Below are 22,759 nucleotides of genomic sequence, written 5' to 3'. Positions count from 1 at the left end.
GTGATCTGAAAATGTGCATGGTATGGTATGATCTCATTTCTTTTATATTTATTGAGGGCTGTTTTGTGACCCAGTATGTGCTCTATCTTGGAGAATGTTCCATGTGCAGTAGAGAAAATGTGTATTCTGCTTTTGGATGAAAAGTTCTGAATATATCTGTCAAGTCTATCTGGTCCAGTGTATCATTCAGGGCCACTGTTTCTTTACTGATATTCTGTCTAGATGATCTGTCCATTGTTGTAAGTGGAGTATTAAAGTCCCCTGCAATTACCACATTCTTACCAATAAGATTGCTTATGTTATTGTTATATATATTTGGATGCTTCTGAATTCGGTGCATAGCTCTTCTTGATGGATAATTGTTAACTCTTCTTGATGGATAGACCCTGTAATTATGATATAATGCCCTTCTTCATCTCTTGTTACAGCCTTTAGTTTAAAATCTAGTTTGTCTGAAAAAAGTATGGCTACTCCAGCTTTCTTTTGACTTGCAGTAGCATGATAGGTGGTTCTCCATCCCCTCACTTCAATCTGAAGGTGTCCTCAAGTCTAAAATGGGTCTCTTGTAAGACAGCAGGTAGATGGATTTTTTTGTTGTTGTTTTTTTTAATCCATTCTGATACCCTGTGTCTTTAGATTGGAGCATTTAGTCAATTTACATTTAGCATTTTTATTGAAAGATAGGTATTTAGTGTCATTGTGTTATCTGTAGGTTTCATGCTTGTGGTAATGTCCCTGGTCCTTTGTAGTCTTTGCAACATTCCACTCACGGAGTCCCCTTTAGGATCTCTTATAGGGCTGGTTTAGTGGTGATGAACTCCTTCAGTTTTTGTTTGGGAAAACCTTTATCTCTCCTTCTATTCTGAATGACAGCCTTGCTGGATAAAGGATTCTTGGCTGCATATTGTTCCTATTCAGCACATTGAATATTTCCTGCCACTCCCTCCTGACCTGCCAAATTTTAGTAGATAGGTCTGCTACTACCCTTGATGCATCTACCCTTGTAGGTTAAGGCCCATGTGTCCCTAGCTGCTTTCAGAATTTGCCAGTTCAAGTACACTTTCCGCCCCTTTCTCTCTGTCTTCTTCCGGAACTCCTGTTATATGGATATTATTTCATTTCATTGAATCACTTAGTTCTCTAATTCTCCCCTCGTGATCTAGAATTTTCTCTCTCTTTTTCTCAGCTTCATCTTTTTCCATAATTTTATCTTCTGTTTCACTTATTCTCTTCTCTGCCTCTTCAATCCTCGCTGTTACTGCCTCCAGTTTATTTTGCACCTCATTTACAGTATTTTTTAATTCATCATGACTATTTTTTAGTTCCTTGATCTCTGCAGCAATAGATTCTCTGCTGTCTTCTATGTTTTTTTTCAAGCCCAGAGATTAATCTTATGACTATTATTCTAAATTCTTGTTCACTTATATTGTTTATATGTATTTTGATCAATTCTTTAGCTGTCATTTCTTCCTGGAATTTCTTTTGAGGAGAATTCTTCCATTTCATCATTTTGACTAGTTTTCTGTCCTGTATGTGTTTTAAAAACTTGTTATGTGTCCTGCACCTGTGAGCAGTACTGTATTAAAGAGGGGTCATACACTGTCTGGGGCCTGGCCCTTCAGGAAGTGTTTTTTTGGAGTGTGTTGTGTGCTTTCTGGTTGCTGTATCTCCCTACTCGTAGTGATTGTTTTGGACCCTCCACCAGGTGTGCTTTGATATGTTCATTGAAGTAACCTTGGAAGAAAAAATTAAAAAAAAAAAAAAAAAAAAAGAAGAAAAGCAGGGGGGGGGGGTGGTGGCGGTGGTGGTGGTAGTGGTAGAAGAATCCTTAACCCATACAAGAGAGAAATGACAGGAGTGGGGAAAAATAAAAGAAAATTGATTGGGCAGAGAAACTATGTGGTTTAATCCAGAGAGAGGGAGAGGAAAATAAAGAAGGAGATACAGAACAGGTGTAAAGAGAATAGATTAAATATGTCTTCTTAAACAAACCAACAATCAGAATAACCAGACTAGAAGAGGGAAAAAAGAAAGAGAAAGGGAAGGAAAAAAAAAATATACACACATACACACACACGTGTGTGTGTGTGTGTGTGTGTGTGTGTGTGTGTGTACACATAAAATAAGAATTGACCAAGAATTAAATCAGAAAATGCAAAACCTCTGGGTGCCTTGGATCCACTGACAGCGCTGGTCTGGAGGAGAGGCTGTCTGGTTGGTTAGCGTCAGTCGCAGGTAGATGTGCAGTTACCAGGTGTGGAGGGGTGTGGTTTGGTATAGGTGGGTCCCCCCTCCACTGTGGGCCGCTGTCCATTCCCTGAAGCCCCACCTTGTTGGTGATGTGGAGAAAAATGGCGGCATCCCAGACCAGGTACCCTAAACCACTCTGTTCAGGCCATTAGTGGGCTGTTTTTTGTTTTTTCTTTTTCCCTTCCCTCCACAGTCTCCTATGCCTCCCTGGGGCTTGTGTGGGATTCAAACCCCGATGTCTTCAGGGGTCCCGCTCCACGCTCCCAATGCCAGGGGAGTACCACTCTGTCCCACCAATGGATGACCTCACAGTGCTGTGCGGGTGCTAGCGAGGCAGTTTGTCCTGCTCCCCTGACTCCCTTGCTTCCTTTGCCTCCCTTGCCTCCCTGGCTCTGGATTGGGATTCTAACTTCTTAAAGGGTCCCAGTCCACGTGCCAAGTTTCAGGGAAGTGCCTTCTGCCCTGCCCATAAATGGCCTCTGGCTGTTGGGTGCAGGCAGTCTTTGTTTTTTGCATGGTTATATATCTTCTTCCCATAGCGGTTATATATCTTCTTCCCATAGCACTCGAAGGAGGGGATTGCTTTCTCCCTCTATGCCTCTGAACTAGTTACCAATCCTGGGGCTGGCTCCCTTCCTCCCCAGGTGCGTGAACAGGGCAGCCGGCCCCAGTGTGGAGAAAGCCCTGCAGTTAGAAATTGGATCTTTCTCTGTTTTTTTCCGATCCCAGTCAGTGGTTTTTCTCTTGTCCAAATACAGTCCTACACTTCCACAGCCTCTCTTTCTCTTCCCTTTGTCTCTCTGCAGAAGGGGATCCCTCCCCTCCGTGCCTATGCTGCCTGTTTTATCTCCCCAGTTCTCAGTTACGCACCTATGGCCCACCAGGTTGTCCCTGTGGACCCCTGCAGACGTCTCTGTCACTGCAGCCTGGACTTTTAGAATTTAGAATTTAGCAGTTTTGGCCTCAACACTGCTGTGTTTGAGGGACAAGGGAACTTCAGGTCCCCCTACTTCTCCACCATGTTGGATTCCCCTCGTATTAACAGGTTTTTATTTCACCATAAACTAGACACTGAATTCTTATTTATTAAATAAGTTTAATGCTTATTTAGGTTAATAACAATTTGTAGAGCTGCCTAAATTTTATTGTACAAAATAGACAACACCACTTACTGATATATACATCTTGATAGTGTGCAAAATCACTTATGATCCGTCCATATAAATTCTTCATAGTTTATATACAAACTGGGATAAGTGCTACAGCACAGTGAAACATGCTGTGGGAGCACCTAGGAGGGAGTAACTCTGGGCAAGCTAGGAAAGGCTTCTATAGAAAAGAAGGTACTTTTGAATTAGTTTTAACATTTTTTTTTTTTTAATGTTTATCTTAGAGAGAGACACAGAGACAGAGCACAAGTTGGGGAGGGGTAGAGAGAGGAGACACAGAGTCTCCTTCTGTGGGGCTGGAACTCACCAACTATGAGATCATGACCTGGCTCAACTGACTGCGCCACCCAGAGGCCCCATCGTATTTGTGCTTTAAGCAGCTTTATTGAGATATAATTTATATGCAGCAATATGCATATTTTTACATTTGTAGCTTGATGTTTTGATAAATGTATATGCTTACCTTTCCTCCCCCTAAGTTTTTCATCACATCACTCCAGAAAGCTGCCTGAGCCCCTTTCAAGTCAGTCTCTGCTTCTACCTAGTAACTACTGATTTCTATCACTGTAGATTGGTTTTGCGAATCTGGAACTTCATAGAATAAAGTCATGAAGTAGGTACTCTTTTTTGTGTCTGGCTTCTTTTGTTCATCCTAAATTTAAAAATTCATCCTGTTTTGGAATGTAATGTGGTTTTTTTTGTATTGCTAAGTAGTATTTCATTGCATGAATATACCAGAATTTTATATCATGCTATTAATGGATATTTGTGTTGTTTCTAGATTTTAGCTATTATGAGTAAAGTTTCTGTGAACTAGCATGTACAATTGTTGTGTAGATGTGGTTTTTTTCCCTTTTTTTTCTTTAAATTCATATTTTAGTTAACATACAGTGCACATTGGTTTCAGGAGTAGAATTCAGTGACTCATCACTTACATACAACACCCAGTGCTCATCCCAACAAGTGCCCTTCTTAATGTCCATCACCCATTTAGCCCATCCCCCATTCACCTTCCCTCCAGTAACCCTCAGTTTGGCCTCTGTCGTTAAGAGTCTTTTGTGGTTTGTTTCCCTCGCTTTTCTCCTCCCGCCTTCCCATATGTTCGTCTGTTTTGTTTCTTAAATTCCACATATCAGTGAAATCATACAGTATTTGTCTTTCTCTGAATGACTTATTTCACTTAGCATAATATTTTCTAGCTCCATCCACATCATTGCAATTGGCAAGATTTCATTCTTTTTGATGGCTGAGTAATATTCCAGTGTGTGTGTGTGTGTGTGTGTGTGTGTGTGTGTGTGTGTGTGTGCGCGCGCGCCACATCTTTATCTGTTCATCAGTTGATGGACATTGGGCTATTGAGTTTGGCTATTGTTGATAATGCTGCTATAAACATGGGGTTGCATGTATCCCTTTGAATCAGTATTTTTGTATCCTTTGGGTAAACACCTAATAGTGCAGTTGCTGGATTGTTGGGTAGTTCTATTTTTAGTTTCTCGAGAAACCTCTATACTATTCTCCAGAGTGGCTCCATCAGTTTGCATTCCCACCAATAGTGTCAGAGGGTTCCCCTTTCTCTGCATTCTCGCCAACACCTGTTGTTTCTTGTGTTGTTAATTTTAGCCATTCTGACAGATGTGAGGTGGTATCTCATTGTGGTTTTGATTTGTATATCCTTGAGTGTATATCCTTGAGCATTTTTTCATGTGTCTGGTAGCTATCTGGATGTCTTCTTTGGAAGAGTGTCTCTATTCATGTTGTCTGCCCATTTCTTAACTGGGTTATTTGTGGATATGTTTTTATTTCTCTTGGATAAATACCTAAAGGTAGAATTGCTGGTTCATAGAGTTAGATGTATATTTAACTTTGTAAGAAACTGACAAAGTGTTTTCCAAAGTGATTATACTAGTGGTGTATGAGAGTTCCACTTGCTCCATTGTTACCAACACTTAGTATTGTTAGTCTTTAATTTTTTAAATTATTTATGTTATTTTATATATAGAGAGAACACAAATGAGGGAGAGGGGCAGAGAGAGAGAGAGAATCTCAGGCGGGCTCCACACTGAGTAACCTGATCCCACGACTCTCAGATCATGACCTGAGCCAAAATCAAGAGTCGGACACTCAACCAATTGAGCCACCCAGGTGCCCTAGTATTGTTAGTCTTTTAAGTGTTAACCATTTTAGTGGGCGTGGAGTGATATCTTACTATGGTTTTAATTTGCATTTCCCTGATGATTGATGATATTGAGCATTCCTGTATCTAGTAAAGTCTTGCATCCATTAAAAAAATTAAAGTAAAATTTACCTACATTACATTTATATTTTTGGACCAGTATTGCTTGGGATAATAGCCCTCTCTGATTGTTTGCCATGGAGAGCACTCTTGTTTTTAACAACATTCCTGGGCATAGGTTTTTCCATTACTTGCTTCAAATAAAGTCAGCATTCTCTTGCAGGGCCAGGTAGCTGCCAAGTTTTAAGGTCTGCCGTGTCTTCTAAGGTGTGCCACACACTTAGCAGGGTGGATGGGGTGCACATAACTTCTGGCTGAAATGTCACACTTCCTTCTGAGATTTAGTAGATATTCCTGAACAAATGCTTCTCATTTTGTTGTTTATCCTTTGGTCAATTTTCACAGACTCTAATTACTTTTGACTGTCCTTTTTTTTCTTTTCTTTTTTGGTTTTAGAGGAGAGGATTTGCTGAGTTTCTCACACAGCCATTTTGGGAGCTCTGGCCTCTTTGTATTCGTTTTTTTTCTTGTTTTCCAGCAGTCTTTTTCTATACTGCAGCCACTCTCCTCCTCCTCGGCTGCTCCACTCCTCCAAACCTCACAAAGCCAGTCATATCACTTTCAATCTTAAGTCTTCAGGTGTTGTTATTTGCTCTTAGAATAAAACCCAGAAAATTTTAAGATGGTCTAAAATTGTCTGGCTTGCTTTTTTTGTGTACTTTTATCTTGCATGAATCTGATCATTCTCCTCATTCTGGACAATATCCAATCATTATCCTCATTTTAGGGGACACTGCCTTCTCTATTCCTTACAAATCAAAGGCATAAGTGTTGGCTTTGCAATCGGGGGATGTAGGTTTGAATTTCTGTTCTGCATTTATTAGCTGTGTGACTTTAAGTAATATGCTAACTCTTCTGAGTTGTCTGAAATACAGTGATGGACAAATATATTTCATAACACTGCTATAAGGCCTAAGTGAGATAATGTATGTAAAACCATCAGCACAATATCTTGTATCTAGCTACCTGATATTCTCTTCCCCTAATTCCCTTGAGTAAACAGTTTATATGAAATACCTATTTGTACAAGCGGAATCACTGTAGTATTACCATTCCAACATTATTTTTGAGTAAAATTTATGCCTGAATTTCTATTGTGTTTGAACATGTTTATTTGGGTATCTCATATCTAATTCAGAGCACCTTCATTAACTTAAAAAAATATGCTTTTAATTGAAATATAACACATTAAGAATTTTACCTTTAACAAGGAAAATTTTCTCCATCCCCCCCCCCCCCCCCCGAAATGAGACTATTAATAATAGATTTCTGGTTTTTTTTTAATTTTGGAAAAAGCTTCAAACTTGTAGAATAGAAGCAAAAATGGTACAATGAACTCCTATATACTCTAACCACAGTACAAGGATCGTATTTAGGAAATTAACATCAGTACATTTCTGTTAGGTAATTTGATAGTCCCTTAGATTTTCCCAGGTTTCCTAATAATGTTTTCATAGCATTTTCCCCAGCTGCTCGGTCTAGAACCATGCACTTTATGTAGTTACCATGTGTCTTTATTGTGTTCTAATGTAGATTAGATTTATTCTGCTCAAATCTAATCTAATCTAGATTAGTTTCTCAGCCTTTCTTTGACTTTCATGACATTGATATTTTCAAAGGCCATTTGTTTTCTAGAAGTTTCTCAATTTTCTCCACTTTTTCATAATTGTGTTCAGGTTATGCATTTTTTGGCAGATACTATTTAAGAGAGTCTGCATGAAAGATAGCATATCCTTTCCAGTGCATCACATATGTGACACCAGTTTGTTCCCTCTCATTGATGATGTTAACTTAGGTGATGTGGTTAAGGTAGTATCCACCAAGTTTATTTTCTCTAAAGTTACTATTTTCCCCTTTGTCATCAATAAGTAACCTGTGGGGAGATACATTGAGAGTGTGAATACCCTTTTTCTTAGTAAACTTTGATCACACAGTGTTTGCATGCTGGATGGTGCTTATCTGAATCAGTTATTACCATGGTGGTGACAAAAAGGTAAATTGTTAAAATTTTGATAATACCCAGGGGTTTTAGTTTTAGTGTTCTTGAGGGAGCTTTCTTTATCTAATAGTGATAGTTAAAAATTATTTGGGTATTACCTTGCTTATGTCATGGATTTGTTTATATGGTTTTTAGGTTCATGTACTGGACAGACTGGGGAGAAGTACCAAAGATAGAACGTGCTGGAATGGATGGTTCAAGTCGCTTCATTATAATAAACACTGAAATTTACTGGCCAAATGGACTGACTTTGGATTATGAGGAACAGAAGCTTTATTGGGCAGATGCAAAACTCAATTTCATCCACAAATCAAATCTGGATGGAACAAATCGGTAAGATTGCCTTTTTAAGTTTATTTTTAAACTTTAAGTAAACATCATGGTGTTTTGATATCGTAAGCAAATTATAAAGGCCTAATTTTATTATGAATAAATTTATGTATTTTTGGCCAAGTGTCAAAGAGGAAGAAGAGTACACTTTTAGTTTGCTCTTGACAAAAGGTAACTACATTTCATCTATCTTGATAGGACTTAGAACTTATAGACTGTATTTTTTTTTCTTCTTTCTTTCTTTCTTTCTTTCTTTCTTTCTTTCTTTCTCTCTCTCTTTCTTTCTTTCTTTCTTTCTTTCTTTCTTTCTTTCTTTCACTCTGAGCTAATTTAGTTATAATACACAAACATGGAATTTCTTGTCAGATCATGTTCAGAATTTTACTGACACTTTCTATTTATGTTCTTGTGTTTGAATGATTATTTTGTTTTCTAGTGGTCTCATTCTTAAGACCTCAACAGAAACAGAGAACCTTAGATAGTTGAAGGAATTTTTCCAAGTGTAAACATTTGTAAGTTATCTGAACCATGAATCAGGAAGCATTTAGAAGTCTTGAAAACCATGAAAGATTTAAATAATTTATTAAAATAAAGTTTTTGTAACTATGGAGTTGGGAGTATTTTCTTGCCTTGTTTTAAAAAAGAATGAAACGACTTATAACAAGATGGTTTAAAAACAATTGGAAATAAATGAAGGAAAGTAAGAAGTATGTGATGAATATAAAAACATAATTGCTTTGTTTGTACTTCTCTCGCTTTGAGAGAGATGCTAGGAAGTAAATCTGGTCACGTCATAGTTTTTTTGACTTTCTCAGAATACTCGTACAAAAACTAATGAAACTAGATAGCAAATTCAGAAGCATACCATAAAACTAACCTCAGGCATCCAGAAGTCAAAGCAGGTACGAGCAGACCACTAGCAGCCACAAGAGAAAGTTGAATGGGGTATTGCATAGAACTTGAAAACAGAAGACCTCCAAAATAGCTTCAACTATTTAGTAGACAATTTGCTGGACTATATTAAGAGCAGCAGCTGAAATGAGACAGTGGCGGGAGTTGCCCACTCCAGTATCAGCCAAATACAGTGTGTTCATGGTAAAGACAGAAGAGGATAGAGCCGTCTGGCTCCTGAGAATTCTTGAAACAGAACTTCTAGAGTTCTCTACCAGTACAGGGTGTAGCGCACTGAATGGAAACAAAATACAATAGTAGCATCAAATGAGCAGAATAGGGAAAGTTAGAGGGTCAGAAGAGGAAGAAAAGAGAAAGTTCAGATAAGAATTGGCAGAGAAACAGCTGGGAGGTCTCAGAAAGGAAGCTGCCATATTGTTTAACATTACAGGAAAACAATAGAAGAGTCAGTTCTGTAAAACTGGAAAAACTACCTTGAACGCCATCTTCTAAAAATTCAGGAAAACTAATTTTCCATTAACATGAGAAACACAATAGTATCAAGGTAAAATCCCATTTAAAATTATTATAAAGAATATCTGACATTTATAACAGTTTTTTAAGCTAATAACAGCTTTGAATGCATCTTAGCTTTATAGTTTTTACTCTCCCTCCCACATTTAATGTTTCTGTCACAGTTTGCATCTTTTTACCTTATGTATCCATTAACACATTATAGTTACTTTTACTACTTTTATTTTTTAACCTTCATACTAGATTTATAAGTGATTTACCCACCAATATTACAAAATTAGAGCATTCTGAATTAAACCATATACTTACCTTTTTACCAATGAGATTTATACTTTCATGTTTTCTTGTTACTAATTAGCGCTCTTTTTGTTTCAGCTTGGAGGAAGTCCCCTTAACATTTCTTGTAAGGCTGATCTAGTGGTGATAAACTCCTTCTGCTTTTCCTTTTCTAGAAAATTCTTTATTTCTCCTTCCATTCAGACAGCTTTGCCAGGTAGAGTATTCTTGTTGGCAGTTCCCCCGCTTCTCGGCACTTTTAATATATTTTGCCATCCTCTCCTGGCTTCCAAAGTTTCTGCTGAAAAATATGCTGATGGTCTTACGAGGATTCCCTTGTGTGAAACAAGTTCTTTTTCTCCTGTTGTTTTTAAGATACTCTTTGTGTCTTTAACATTTGACAATTTAATTAAAATATATCTTGGAGTAGGTTTTTTTGGATTCATCTTTTTTGAAACTTTCTGGGCTTCTTGTATCTGGATGTCTATTTCTTTCCCCAGGTTAGGGCAGTTTTCAGGCATTTTCTTTCAGTAAACTTCCTGACCCTTTGTCTTCATCCTCTCCTTCTGGGGCGATTATCATGTGAGTAGTGGTCTACTTGCTGATCTCCTAAAATTCCCATAAACTATCTGGGACACTTGGGTGACTTAGTCGACTAAACGTCTGACACTTGATGTCGGCTCAGGTCGTGATCTCACAGTTTGTGGGATTGAGCCCTGTGTTGGGCTCTGTGCTGACAGCATGGAACCTGCTTGGGAGTCTCTCTTCCTCTCCCCTGCGTGTGCTCTCTCTCTCAAAATAAAAAAAGTAAATTTAAAAAAGTCCCTTAAACTGTCTTCACTTTTATTGTTTTTCTTTCTGTTTCTTTGGATGAATTCTACTGCCCTGTCTTTGAATTTGCTGATACTTTCTTCTGCTTGATCTAGTCTGCTGTTGAACTCCTCTCTCAAATTTTTCAGTTCAGTTATTGTATTCTTTGCTGTGTAATTTTTATTGGTGCTTTCCTATATTTTCTCTCTCTGTTAAAATTCTCACTTTATTCATGCATTGTTCTGACCTTGGTGAACATGTTTATGACTGTTACTTTGAACTCTTTATCAAGTAAATCACTTATCTTTGTTTCACTAAGGTCTGTTTCTGGAGTTCTTTCTTGCTCTTTTGTTTGGAACATATTCTTTTTGTTCATTTTTCTTTACTCTGTGTTGGTTTCTACACGTTAGATTAAAAAAAAAAACCGGGGTGCCTGGGTGGCTCAGTCGGTTGAGCAACTGACTTCAGCTAGGGTCATGATCTCACAGTTCATGGCTTTGAGCCTCATGTCAGGCTCTGTGCTGACAGCTCGGAGCCTGGAGCCTGCTTCAGATTCTGTGTGTCTCTCTCTGTTCCTCCCCTGTTCGTTCTCTGTCTCTCAAAAATAAATAAATGTTAAAAAAATTAAAAAAAAAAAAAACCAAAACACCACCCCTCCTAGTTTTGATGGACTGGTGTTCTGTAGGACATCAACCTTATCAACCAGCCTGATGTGAGTTCTTGGTTGTCTCTCATACTTGGGTGATTGCCCAAAGTGCCGCCTTCTTCTTCTTAAATTTGCTGTTTATTTATTTTGAGAGAGAGAGACAGAGAGAGAGAGAGAGAGAGAACGAGAACACAAGTGGTGGAGGGGCAGAGAGAAGGAGAGACAGAATCCCAAGCAAGGTCCACACCATCAGCACAGAGCCTGATGTGGGGCTTGAATTCACGAACTGCAAGATCATGACCTGAGCCCAGATTAAGAGTTGGATGTTTAACCAACTGAGCCACCCAGACACCCCCCAAACTGCCTTCTTTATTCTTAGTGGCTCCCAGTAGTTGAGAGTGTGCCCAGATTTATTAGGTGTTCCAAAGGGAAGGATCACAATCAGCACCTGCAGGCTGATTGGAAGCTAGATCACCCAGGAAATAACTGGGAAAGTATATAGTTAGGGGTCTTACAGGGAGAGACTTAGAGATGGACATTTCTGCCTGTTTCCACAGCATTGGACCCAGGTATACAGCCTGGGTACACAGGTATATATACCCATTAAGAACTACCTCATTGCTACAGCCCTGTGCAGCTTATAAATGTAAACCCCATTAGTTTTCAGAGACAGGTGATCCAGAGTCCCATCTCTTGGGTGGCATCTGTAAAAGCTGGGGCTTCAGATGTGTCTGTAAGCTGATTGTGTGGAGATACTGGAGATTTGGATTGGGCTAGAGAGAAAAGGTGGAGGTGGTGTCTGTAGAACTCCCTGGTCTCCTGGGATGATTGTTGTCAGCCCCTGGATATCTGCTAAATTAGAAACCTTACTTCAGGTTTCTTTCAGGGAAATAGACTTCCTATAAGGAGAGATTGGGACATGGGTGATTCTGACTATTTCCTCTGTGCTGAGCCCTGCTGGGATAGATGTCCTACATAAGTTTCCTGGTAGCCAACAGCAAAAATCTATTGTATACACAGAAAAGATTAGTAGGAATCTAAGCATACCAATATAGAATATCAAATCACAAAGAGAGCAAGAAAAGAACAAATGAAATACAAAACAGCCAAAAAACAATGAACTAAATGGCAAGATTAAGTCCATATCTATCAGTTATTACTTTATATAGAAATGGACTAAATTCTTTTTTTTTTTTTAATTTTTTTTTCAACGTTTATTTATTTTTGGGACAGAGACAGAGCATGAACGGGGGAGGGGCAGAGAGAGAGGGAGACATAGAATCGGAAGCAGGCTCCAGGCTCTGAGCCATCAGCCCAGAGTCTGACGCGGGGCTCGAACTCACGGACCGCGAGATCGTGACCTGGCTGAAGTCGGACGCTTAACCGACTGCGCCACCCAGGCGCCCCTGGACTAAATTCTTTAATGAAAACTCATAGAGTGGCTGAATGGATAAAAACACAAGACTCACTATATTCTGCCTACAAGAGACTCACTTTAGCTTTTAAGGTCATTGAGGCAGAAAATCAGTAGGACTAAAATTACCTGTGAGACCAGGTAGACTTAAGAGACATTTAAAAACATTCCATCCAGTAGCACCAGAACACACATTTTTCTCAAGTGCATATGGAACATTCTCCAAAATAGATCTTATGTTAGTCCACAGACAAATGTTAATAAATTTAAGAAGGTTAAAATCATATCATGCATTTTGCTGACTACAGTGGTATGAAACTAGAAATCAGTTACAAGAAGAAAAGTGGAGAATTATCATCTCATACCTGTTAGAATGGCTGTTATGAAAAAGACAAGAAATAACAAGTGTTGGCAAGGATGTGGAGAAAAGGAAACTCTCGTGCCCTGTTGGTGGGAATGTAAACTGGGACAGCCACTGTGGAAAACAGTATGAAAGTTTGTCAAGAAATTAAAAATAGAACTACCATGTGATCCAGCAATTCTACTTCTGAGTATTTATCTGAAGAAAATAGAAATACTAGCTTAAAAATATATATACACCCCCATGTTCATTAAAGCGTTATTTATAATAGCCAAGATATGGAAATAACCTCAGTGCCCTTTGATGGATGGATGACGAAAATGAGGTAAATTCCAAAAAAGAATATTACTCAGTTTTAAGGAGAGTGAAACCTTACCATTAGAGTGAACATGGTTGGAACTTAAGGGCATTCATTATGCTATGTGAAAGAAGTTAGAGAAAGACAAATACTATATGAACTCACTTATGTGTAGAATCTAAAAAACAAAACCAAGCTCATAGATACAGAGAACACATTGGTGGTTGCCAGAGACAGGGGATGGGCATGGGCAAAATGGATGAAGGGAGTCAAAAGAAAAAGGTACAGACTTTAGTTATAAAGTAAGTAAGTCAGGGGGATGTAATGTACATCATGGTGACTATAGTTAATGGTACTGTATTGCATACTTTAAATTTATTAAGAGTAAATATTTTTTTAATGTTTATTTACTTATTTTGAGAGAGAGAGTAGGGGAAGGGCAGAGAGAGGGAGAGAGAGAATCCCAAGCGGGCTCTGCCCCAGCATGGGGCTTGATCTCACAAATTGTAAGATCATGACCTGAGCTGAAATCAGGAGTTGGATTCTTAATCAGCTGAGCCACCCAGGTGCCCAAGAGTAAATCTTAAATGTTCTTGTTGTATGGAAACCAATTTGACAATAAATTTCATATTAAAAAAAAATCTTAAATGTTCTTATTACAAGAAGAATGTTTTGTAACTATGTATGGTGATGGATATTAACTAGACTTACTGTGGTGATCATTTTGAAATATATACAGGTATTGAATGCTTATATCATACCTGAAACTAATATAAAGTGTGTCAATTATTCCTCAATTAAAAAAAAAAGAAAATTAGAAAATTTACTGATATGTGGTGGTGAAACAAGAAATTCCTGAAAAATCTCTGGGTTAAGGAAGAAATCAAAGGAGAAATCAAAAGTATCTGAGACCAATAAAAATCCAAATGCAACATCTCTCAAAACTTAAGAGATACAACAAAAGCAGTTTTAAATTGCCTGTAGTAAGGAACGAAAGCTCAATCTACATTTATTCTTCGAAGAACTAGATAAAGAGAACAAACTAAGCCCAGAGTTTCTGGAATGAAGGAAATACCAAAGAATTAGAGTGGAAATTCATGAAATAGAGACAATAAAGGCAATAGAAAAGATCTATCTAATCAAATTAAGAGCTCTTTTTGAAGAGAGGAACAAAATAGACAAACCTTTAGCTAGGCTTAACAAGAAAAAAGAAGACTGAAGTAAAATCAGAAGTGAGAGAGTAGACATTACAACTGATACCACACAAATACAAAGGATCAGAGGAGACTACTATGAACAAGTATACACCAAACAAATTGAGCAACCTAGAAGAAATGGAATATTCCTAGAAACATACAGTCTGTCAAGACTGAATCATGAAAGGGGTGCCTGGGTGGCTAAGGGGTGCCTGGGTAGCTCAGTCGGTTAAGTATCCAACTTCGGTTCAGGTCATGATCTCAGGGTTCGTGAGTTCAAGCCCCGTGTCAGGCTCTGTTGTCACAGCTCTCAAAAATGAATAAACATTTAAAAAATAATAATAATAAACCCTGAATCATGAAGAAATAGAAAATCTGAATGGATCAGATACTTACAAGGAGATTGAATTAGCAATCAAAAGCCTCTCAAAAAACAAAAGTCTAGGACCAGACTGCTTCACTGGTAAACTCTACCACACCCTTGAGGAAGAATTAATACCAACCCTTCTTAAAATCTTCTACAGAATAGAAGAGGGGGGGGGGTACTTTCCCATTTTATAGCTATTATATTACCTTGATATTACAATCAGACAAGGGACCTACAAGAAAGAAAAATTACCGTCCAATATTCCTAATGAATATAGATACATAAATCCTTTTTTTTAAATGCATAAATTCTTAACAAAATACTAGCAAACCAAATTCAACAGTACATTAAAAAGATCGTAATCAAGTGGTATATATTCCAGTGGCAAAATTAAATATTCATGATTAAATCTCAACAAAATGAGTATATAGGGAACATACCTTAACGTGATAAAGGCTATATATGATAAACCCATAGCTAATACTATACTCAAAAAGTGAGAAGCTGAAAACAAGATAAGGGTGCTCACTCTTGCTGTTATTCAACCTAATACTGGTGGTCCTAGCCAGTGCAGTTAGGCAAGAAAAAGAAATAAAGAGCATCCATAAAAGAAAGGATTAAGTAAAATTGTCTCTATTTGCATAAGACCTGATGTTATATATAGATAATCCTAAAAACCACCAAAAAACTATTAGAATGAATAAATTCGGTAAAGGTGCAATATACAAAATCAATATACAAAAATCAGTTGCATTTCTATATGCTAGTACTATCAGAAAGAGAAACTAAGAAGACAATTGTATTTACTATAACATGAAAAATATATGTATATAACACACAGTAAGAGATTTAAACAAGGAAGTGAAAGGTCTGTACCTGAATACTATAAGATGCTGATGAAAGAAACTGAAAAAGACAAAAATAAATGTAAAGATAATCCTTTCTTGTGAGTTGGAAGAATTCGTTTGTTAAAATGGCCATAGTACCCAAAGCCACCTCCAGAATCAGTGTAATGCCTATCAAAATTCCAGTGAAATTTTTCACAGAAATGGAATAAACATTTGATGACACCACAAAAGCCCCCTAATAACCAATGCAGTTTTGGGAATGAAGAACAAAGCTTAGAGGCATCATGCTCCCTTATTTCAGACTATATTCCAAAGCTACAGTAATGAAAACAGTATAGTGTTGGCAAAAAAACAGGCACCTAGATCAGTGGAACAGATTAGAGAGCCCAGAAATAAACCAGTGCATATATGATCAATTAATTTATGACAAAAGAGCTAAGAATGTACAGTAGTGAAAGGATAGTCTTGCCCATATAATGATGTTGGCAAAATTGAGCAGATGCACAAAAGAATAAAACTGGACAGGGTGCCTGGGTCGTTCAGTTGGTTAAGCTCAGATCATGATCTCACGGTTCACGAGTTCGAGCCGTGCTATCATTGCAGAGCTTGCTTGGGATTCTCTCTCTCTCCCTCACTTTCTCTCTCTCCTCCCCCACTTGTGCTCATGTTCTTTCTCTAAAAAGTAAATAAACTTAAAAAAAAACAAAACAATAAAACTGGACCTGTATTTTATACTATGCACAAAAATCAACTCAAAATGGGTTAAAGACATACATTTAAAACCTGAAACCATAAAATGCCTAGAAGAAAACATGGGGTAAGCTCCTTGACATCAATATTGACAGTGATTTTTTTGGTTTTGTCAACAGAAGCAAGATAATGAAAGCAAAAATAAATAAGTAGGACTGCATCAAACTAAAAAGCTGCACAATAAAGGAAACCATCAACAAAATGAAAGGCAGCATGCAGAATGGGATAAAATATTTGTAAATTTTATGTTTGATAGGTTGCTAACATCCAGAATGTATAAAAAACATACATAACCGAATTGTAAAAAATCTCATTAAGAAATGGACAGATGGGGCACCTGGGTGGCTCAGTCGGTTAAGCATCTGACTTTTGATCTCAGCTCACATCTTGATCTCAGGGTCCTGAGTTCAAGCCCTGCATTGGCTCCTTGAGGCACATGAAGCCTACCTAAAAAAAAAAAAAAAAAAAAAAAAAAGGGCAAAGGAACTTAATTTTTCCAAGGAGGACTTGCAGATGGCCATCGAGCATGTGAAAAGGTGCTCAACATAACTAATCATCAGGGAAATGCAAATTAAAACTACAGTTAGTTATCACCTCACACTTATTAGAATTTCTACTATCAAAAAGTTGAGATAAGTGTTGGCAGGAATGTCAAGAAAAGGGAACCCTTTTGCACTGTTGATGGGATTGTATATTGGTGCAGCCAGCATGGAGGCCCCTCAGAAAATTAAAAATATTATTACCATGTGATCCAGTAATCTCACTTTGGGGTGTATGTCCAAAGGAAATCAAAATAGGGTCTTGAGATATCTGCATTCCCATGTTCATAGTAGCATTATTCATAATACCCAGTACATTGGAAATATTTATGTCTGTCAGTGAATGAATAAAGAGGGTGGTGGTATATATACATTCAGTACAGTATCATTCAGCCATGAGAAGGAAGGACATCCTGCTGTTTGTGATGACATGGGTGGACCTTGAGGCCATTAGGCTTAGTGAAATGAGCCAGGTAGAGAATGACAAATACTGCATGATATCAGATGTATGTGGAATCTTTTTTTTTTTTAAGTTAATTTCATAGAAACAAAGAGAAGAAAAGTGGTTACCAGGGAATGAGGGGTGAGGTAAATAGGAAGAGGTTTTGTAAAAAGGTATATAAACTTTCAGATTGAAGATGAATAAGTTCTGAGATTTAATATGTAACATTGTCTTTTTAGTTGATAACATTGTACTATATAATTGAAATTTGCTAAATGTTTCCCCCTCCCCAACAAAAAGAAAGACAAACAAAACCAAAAATGCATGAGATGTGATAATTAACTAGGTGTGGAGAATCATTTTACACTTTATGTGTATGTCGTATCATCACTTTGTCCACTTTAAATGTTTTTCAATTTTATGTCAGTTATACCTCAATAAAGCTGAAGAAAAAGGATGAGAAAAAGAATAATGTCCTTACATAGAAAACTCCTCCAGAAAGATACGTCAATAGGACTGATCAAACCTCCATTTAGAAATGCACAATCAGATTGAGACACCAATGTCACATGTCAAAGATCAAAATAAATTAAAATGAGAAAATTCAGAAATGAGATGACAGAACTAAAAATTATAAGTGAAGAAAGATTATTTGAGGAAAGATAGCTAAAGTAGAAGGGACACAAGACTGAATAAACAGAAAAGATCTTTAAGTAGGAGTTGAAAAAGAAGAAACTTTTTTTTTTAATTTTAATTTTTATTTTTTTTTCAGTATATGAAATGTATTGTCAAATTGGTTTCCATACAACACCCAGTGCTCATCCCAAAAGGTGCCCTCCTCAATACCCATCCCCCACCCTCCCCTCCCTCCCACCCCCCATCAACCCTCAGTTCTCAGTTTTTCAGAGTCTCTTATGCTTTGGCTCTCTCCCACTCTAACCTCTTTTTTTGGTTGTTGTTTTTTCCTTCCCCTCCCCCATGGGTTTCTGTTAAGTTTCTCAGGATCCACATAAGAGTGAAACCATATGGTATCTATCTTTCTCTGTATGGCTTATTTCACTTAGCATCACACTCTCCAGTTCCATCCACGTTGCTACAAAGGGCCATATTTCGTTCTTTCTCATTGCCATGTAGTACTCCATTGTGTATATAAACCACAATTTCTTTATCCATTCATCAGTTGATGACATTTAGGCTCTTTCCCTAATTTGGCTATTGTTGAGAGTGTTGCTATAAACATTGGGGTACAAGTGCCCCTATGCATCAGTACTCCTGTATCCCTTGGGTCAATTCCTAGCAGTGCTATTGCTGGGTCATAGGGTAGGTCTATTTTTAATTTTCTGAGGAACCTCCACACTGTTTTCCAGAGTGGCTGCACCAGTTTGCATTCCCACCAACAGTGCAAGAGGGTTCCCATTTCTCCACATCCTCTCCAGCATCTATAGTCTCCTAATTTGTTCATTTTGGCCACTCTGACTGGCGTGAGGTGATATCTGAGTGTGATTTTGATTTGTATTTCCCTGATAAGGAGCGACGTTGAGCATCTTTTCATGTGCCTGTTGGCCATCCGGATGTCTTCTTTAGAGAAGTGTCTATTCATGTTTTCTGCCCATTTCTTCACTGGGTTGTTTTTCGGGTGTGGAGTTTGGTGAGCTCTTTATAGATTTTAGATACTAGCCCTTTGTCCGATATGTCATTTGCAAATATCTTTACCCATTCCGTTGGTTGCCTTTTAGTTTTGTTGTTTGTTTCCTTTGCTGTGCAGAAGCTTTTTATCTTCATAAGGTCCCAGTAATTCACTTTTGCTTTTAATTCCCTTGCCTTTGGGGATGTGTTGAGTAAGAGATTGCTACGGCTGAGGTCAGAGAGGTCTTTTCCTGCTTTCTACTCTAGGGTTTTGATGGTTTCCTGTCTCACATTCAGGTCCTTTATCCATTTTGAGTTTATTTTTGTGAATGGTGTGAGAAAGTGGTCTAGTTTCAACCTTCTGCATGTTGCTGTCCAGTTCTCCCAGCACCATTTGTTAAAAGAGACTGTCTTTTTTCCATTGGATGTTCTTTCCTGCTTTGTCAAAGATTAGTTGGCCATACGTTTGTGGGTCTAGTTCTGGGGTTTAAGAAGAAACATTTAAAGACCAAAGTGAAATGTAAAAATTTTTAAAAGGTGTGAGAGAGTGACAAATATTGAAGGTAGTCAAAGAAGAAACAACAGAGATAAAAGACCCTTTTAGGAAGATAACCAAAGCGAGGGAATAGACCACATAAGAAAAACTATAATTCAGGCAAAGTTAAAACAAGATTTGAAACTACAGATCGAAAGAGAACACTATGTACCTGAGAATAATAGTCAAAGCAAACAACACCAAGACATTCTGGTAAAATTACTCTATAGAGAAAAAAAATACTCTCTCGATCTCTAACATAATTTAAAAGGAAAAGAGAATTGAATTAGCATCAGACTTTCTCTCACAGTTTCACTTCATGTCAGGATTAAATAGAATAATAATTTCAAGATACTCGAGTAAGAAAATGTGAGGCAGTTTTTTTTTTTTTTAATCATAACTGGCTTTCTCTTATAAAGGTATAGATACACTATTACCAACATGCAGGAGGTCAAGAAATACTGTTTCCCTGAGTCATTCCTGAAAATGTGCCAGTGCCTGAGCTTTAGACAACCAAAATGATGAGTGAGATATTTTTAAAAAAGGTTTGGTGAAGAGCATTAATTATATAATTATTTGTAGTATGAAACTAAAGGAGGATTGAAATTGAGAGGGTTATAGTATGTAGCAATTACATTTTAGATAAGATAGCTAAAGTGCCACTATAAAAAATGAAGCAAGAATAGAGGGTACTAGGGGCGCCTGGGTGGCGCAGTCGGTTAAGCGTCCGACTTCAGCCAGGTCACGATCTCGCGGTCCGTGAGTTCGAGCCCCGCGTCAGGCTCTGGGCTGATGGCTCAGACCCTGGAGCCTGTTTCCGATTCTGTGTCTCCCTCTCTCTCTGCCCCTCCCCCGTTCATGCTCTGTCTCTCTGTGTCCCAAAAATAAATAAACGTTGAAAAAAAAAAATTAAAAAAAAAAAAAAAGAATAGAGGGTACTATATGCAGAAATTCTGTTGAACTCTTCATAGTAACTACATTGGTGTATTGGCATTAATGCTCAATTCTGAGGGTTTTTTTTTTTGAGATTGTTTAATTTTGGATTAAGTGAGTAATCATTGGATATATTAATTCTTTTGCCCTTGGATAAGCAGGATTTTCAGTGTGGAAGAAGTGAAATAAATGTAATATTTTAGAGGTTAAGGAAGGAAGACTGATAATTCTGCATTTTAATTGGAAGTAATGGCATGAGCTTAGTAGGTATTTTATGTTACACAGATACATATACAGAAATATGTATGTTTCCTAACTATGACTGCTAAAGAGGAATAGGGAGAAAAAAACATAAAATAACTATGTTATAACCTTGGAAAACTGTTCCACCTTAAAAGAATTCATACATTTCAGGTGAAATGGTTGATTTTATGTCTATGGCAAGAAATGTACAAGATAAGCTGGAACATATGACGTACCAGATAGCAAAGAGTCTATTACAGACTACTGGGGTCATTTTAGTAAGCCTGGAGAAGTAACTTGAGAAGTGCCTCTCAGGTCAAAGATGGAAAGAAACTCATCAAGTATGTTTAAATCCTTGAGTTCATGATGACATCGTAGAAGGGAAGTGGTCAGTTTGAGAGGATGACAGGGAACCAATTCATTACTTCTAACGTTGGTGGTAAAGGGAAAGAATCAAGCAATTCATTTTCCCTTTCCTAACTGAAGCTACCAGTAGTTGACAGAATAGTAGATACGAGAAAGCTATTCCCACTAATATATGAAAAATAAATGATAAAATCAGCATATCAGCATTTTATAATTTCCAGTGAAATTGGATGTAGGCAGTGAAGGTCAATGGCTGCTGACATCATAACCAAGAAAAAAACAGACGTTATTTGCCGATGGAAGAAAAGTACACCATCTTTCATTTTGCCAAAGGTGTCAGTTTGACATGCATCTGACCAAACTTTGAATTTGCAGGAAATATGCAGGAAAAACAGGGACAGAGAAACATAACTGAACTGCTCTATGAGTATGCATCAGTGGATCTGGACATAAAGGTCAAATATAACTCAGGTCCGTCAACAGATAAACTGTGAAGAATGATGATGGAACTTGTAGATTAAAAGAGACTAAAAAGGGGGTTGAGGGATGAATAGGCTGCACACAGGATTTTTAGGTAGTGAAAATAATTCTGTATGATACTATAATGATGGATACATTTCATGGATTTGTCCAAGCCTGTAGAATGGACAACATCCAAGAGTGAACCCTAATGTAAGCTATGGACTTCGGGTGATTATGATACATTAGTGTAGATTCATCAAGTATAACAAAAGTACCAGTCTGGTGGGGGATGTTGATGATGACGAAGACTGTGCATGTGTGGAGGTAGGAGGTATATGGAAAATTTTCTGTATCTTCCCCTCAATTTTGCTGTGAACCGAAAGCTGCTCTAAAAAAATATGACTTAACAGACTTAGTAAATGAAAGAAAAAGGTGGTAAAGGCTAGACTTTTTTGTGGATGCACACTTAGCTAATAAAACTATAAAGAAAAGTAAGGAGGTGATTACTGTAAACTCAGATTAATGGTTACTTTTGAGGAGAAGGAAGGGTTGGTACAGGGTCCATGAATAACCTTCTGAGGTGGTTGACAAATTTCTTTCCTGATTTGGGTGAAGGTTATGGGGTGTTTACCATATGATAACACATTAAATTATTCATTTATTTTCTGTATTTTTTTCTGTATCAGTGTTATAATATAATAAAAGGTTAAAAACAAGTTATCTTTAAGCTTCTCATCAGATAAAGTTCATTACCAGTACACAGTATTGGAAAGGTGGAAGCCTATGAGTTCTTTGCAAGAGAATGTTTTCATCAGATTAAATTTGAGAGGAAAATTTTCACATGGAGTCACTAAGAGATGTGGTGTATTAAAAAGTTGCAATTTTTTGTGTATGTTAATTTTATATTACTTTCCCATGGTGGTCTCTGTTTAAAATTGGGGGCATAATTCAGTAGAGGTAATTCTACAAATGAGTAAGCTAATGTTATTCAAGATAGAAATCTTCTGGAAGTTAAGCTAAAGATAGGCCTTGGAGTCCCCAGGGAAGGTGTAAACTCTACATCCCTTAAATGGTCGTCCTTTAATCATCATTTGCTTTTGATAAGAGTATGTAGCAGACCACAGTAGCCAGTACTTATTAGGTGTTCAGTAAAAGTGTATCAGTTGATATTATTTATTATA

General features: G+C 37.5%; 1 protein-coding gene across 1 annotated transcript in view; it reads left to right on the top strand.

Annotated features, from left to right (window-relative positions):
• The window catches only part of LRP6 (LDL receptor related protein 6), a 179,005-nt gene that overhangs the window by 65,702 nt on the left and 90,544 nt on the right, over positions 1-22,759 (top strand). The window contains exon 3 of the mRNA XM_047865362.1: positions 7,847-8,044. Coding sequence (XP_047721318.1) covers positions 7,847-8,044 — 198 coding nt within the window. The remainder of the gene's footprint in view (positions 1-7,846; positions 8,045-22,759) is intronic.

The sequence above is a fragment of the Prionailurus viverrinus genome, chromosome B4, assembly GCF_022837055.1.
Source record: "Prionailurus viverrinus isolate Anna chromosome B4, UM_Priviv_1.0, whole genome shotgun sequence".
NCBI lineage: Eukaryota > Metazoa > Chordata > Mammalia > Carnivora > Felidae > Prionailurus > Prionailurus viverrinus.
The sequence above is the reverse complement of the archived record's forward strand: the minus strand, read 5'-3'. Positions and strand labels throughout refer to the sequence as shown.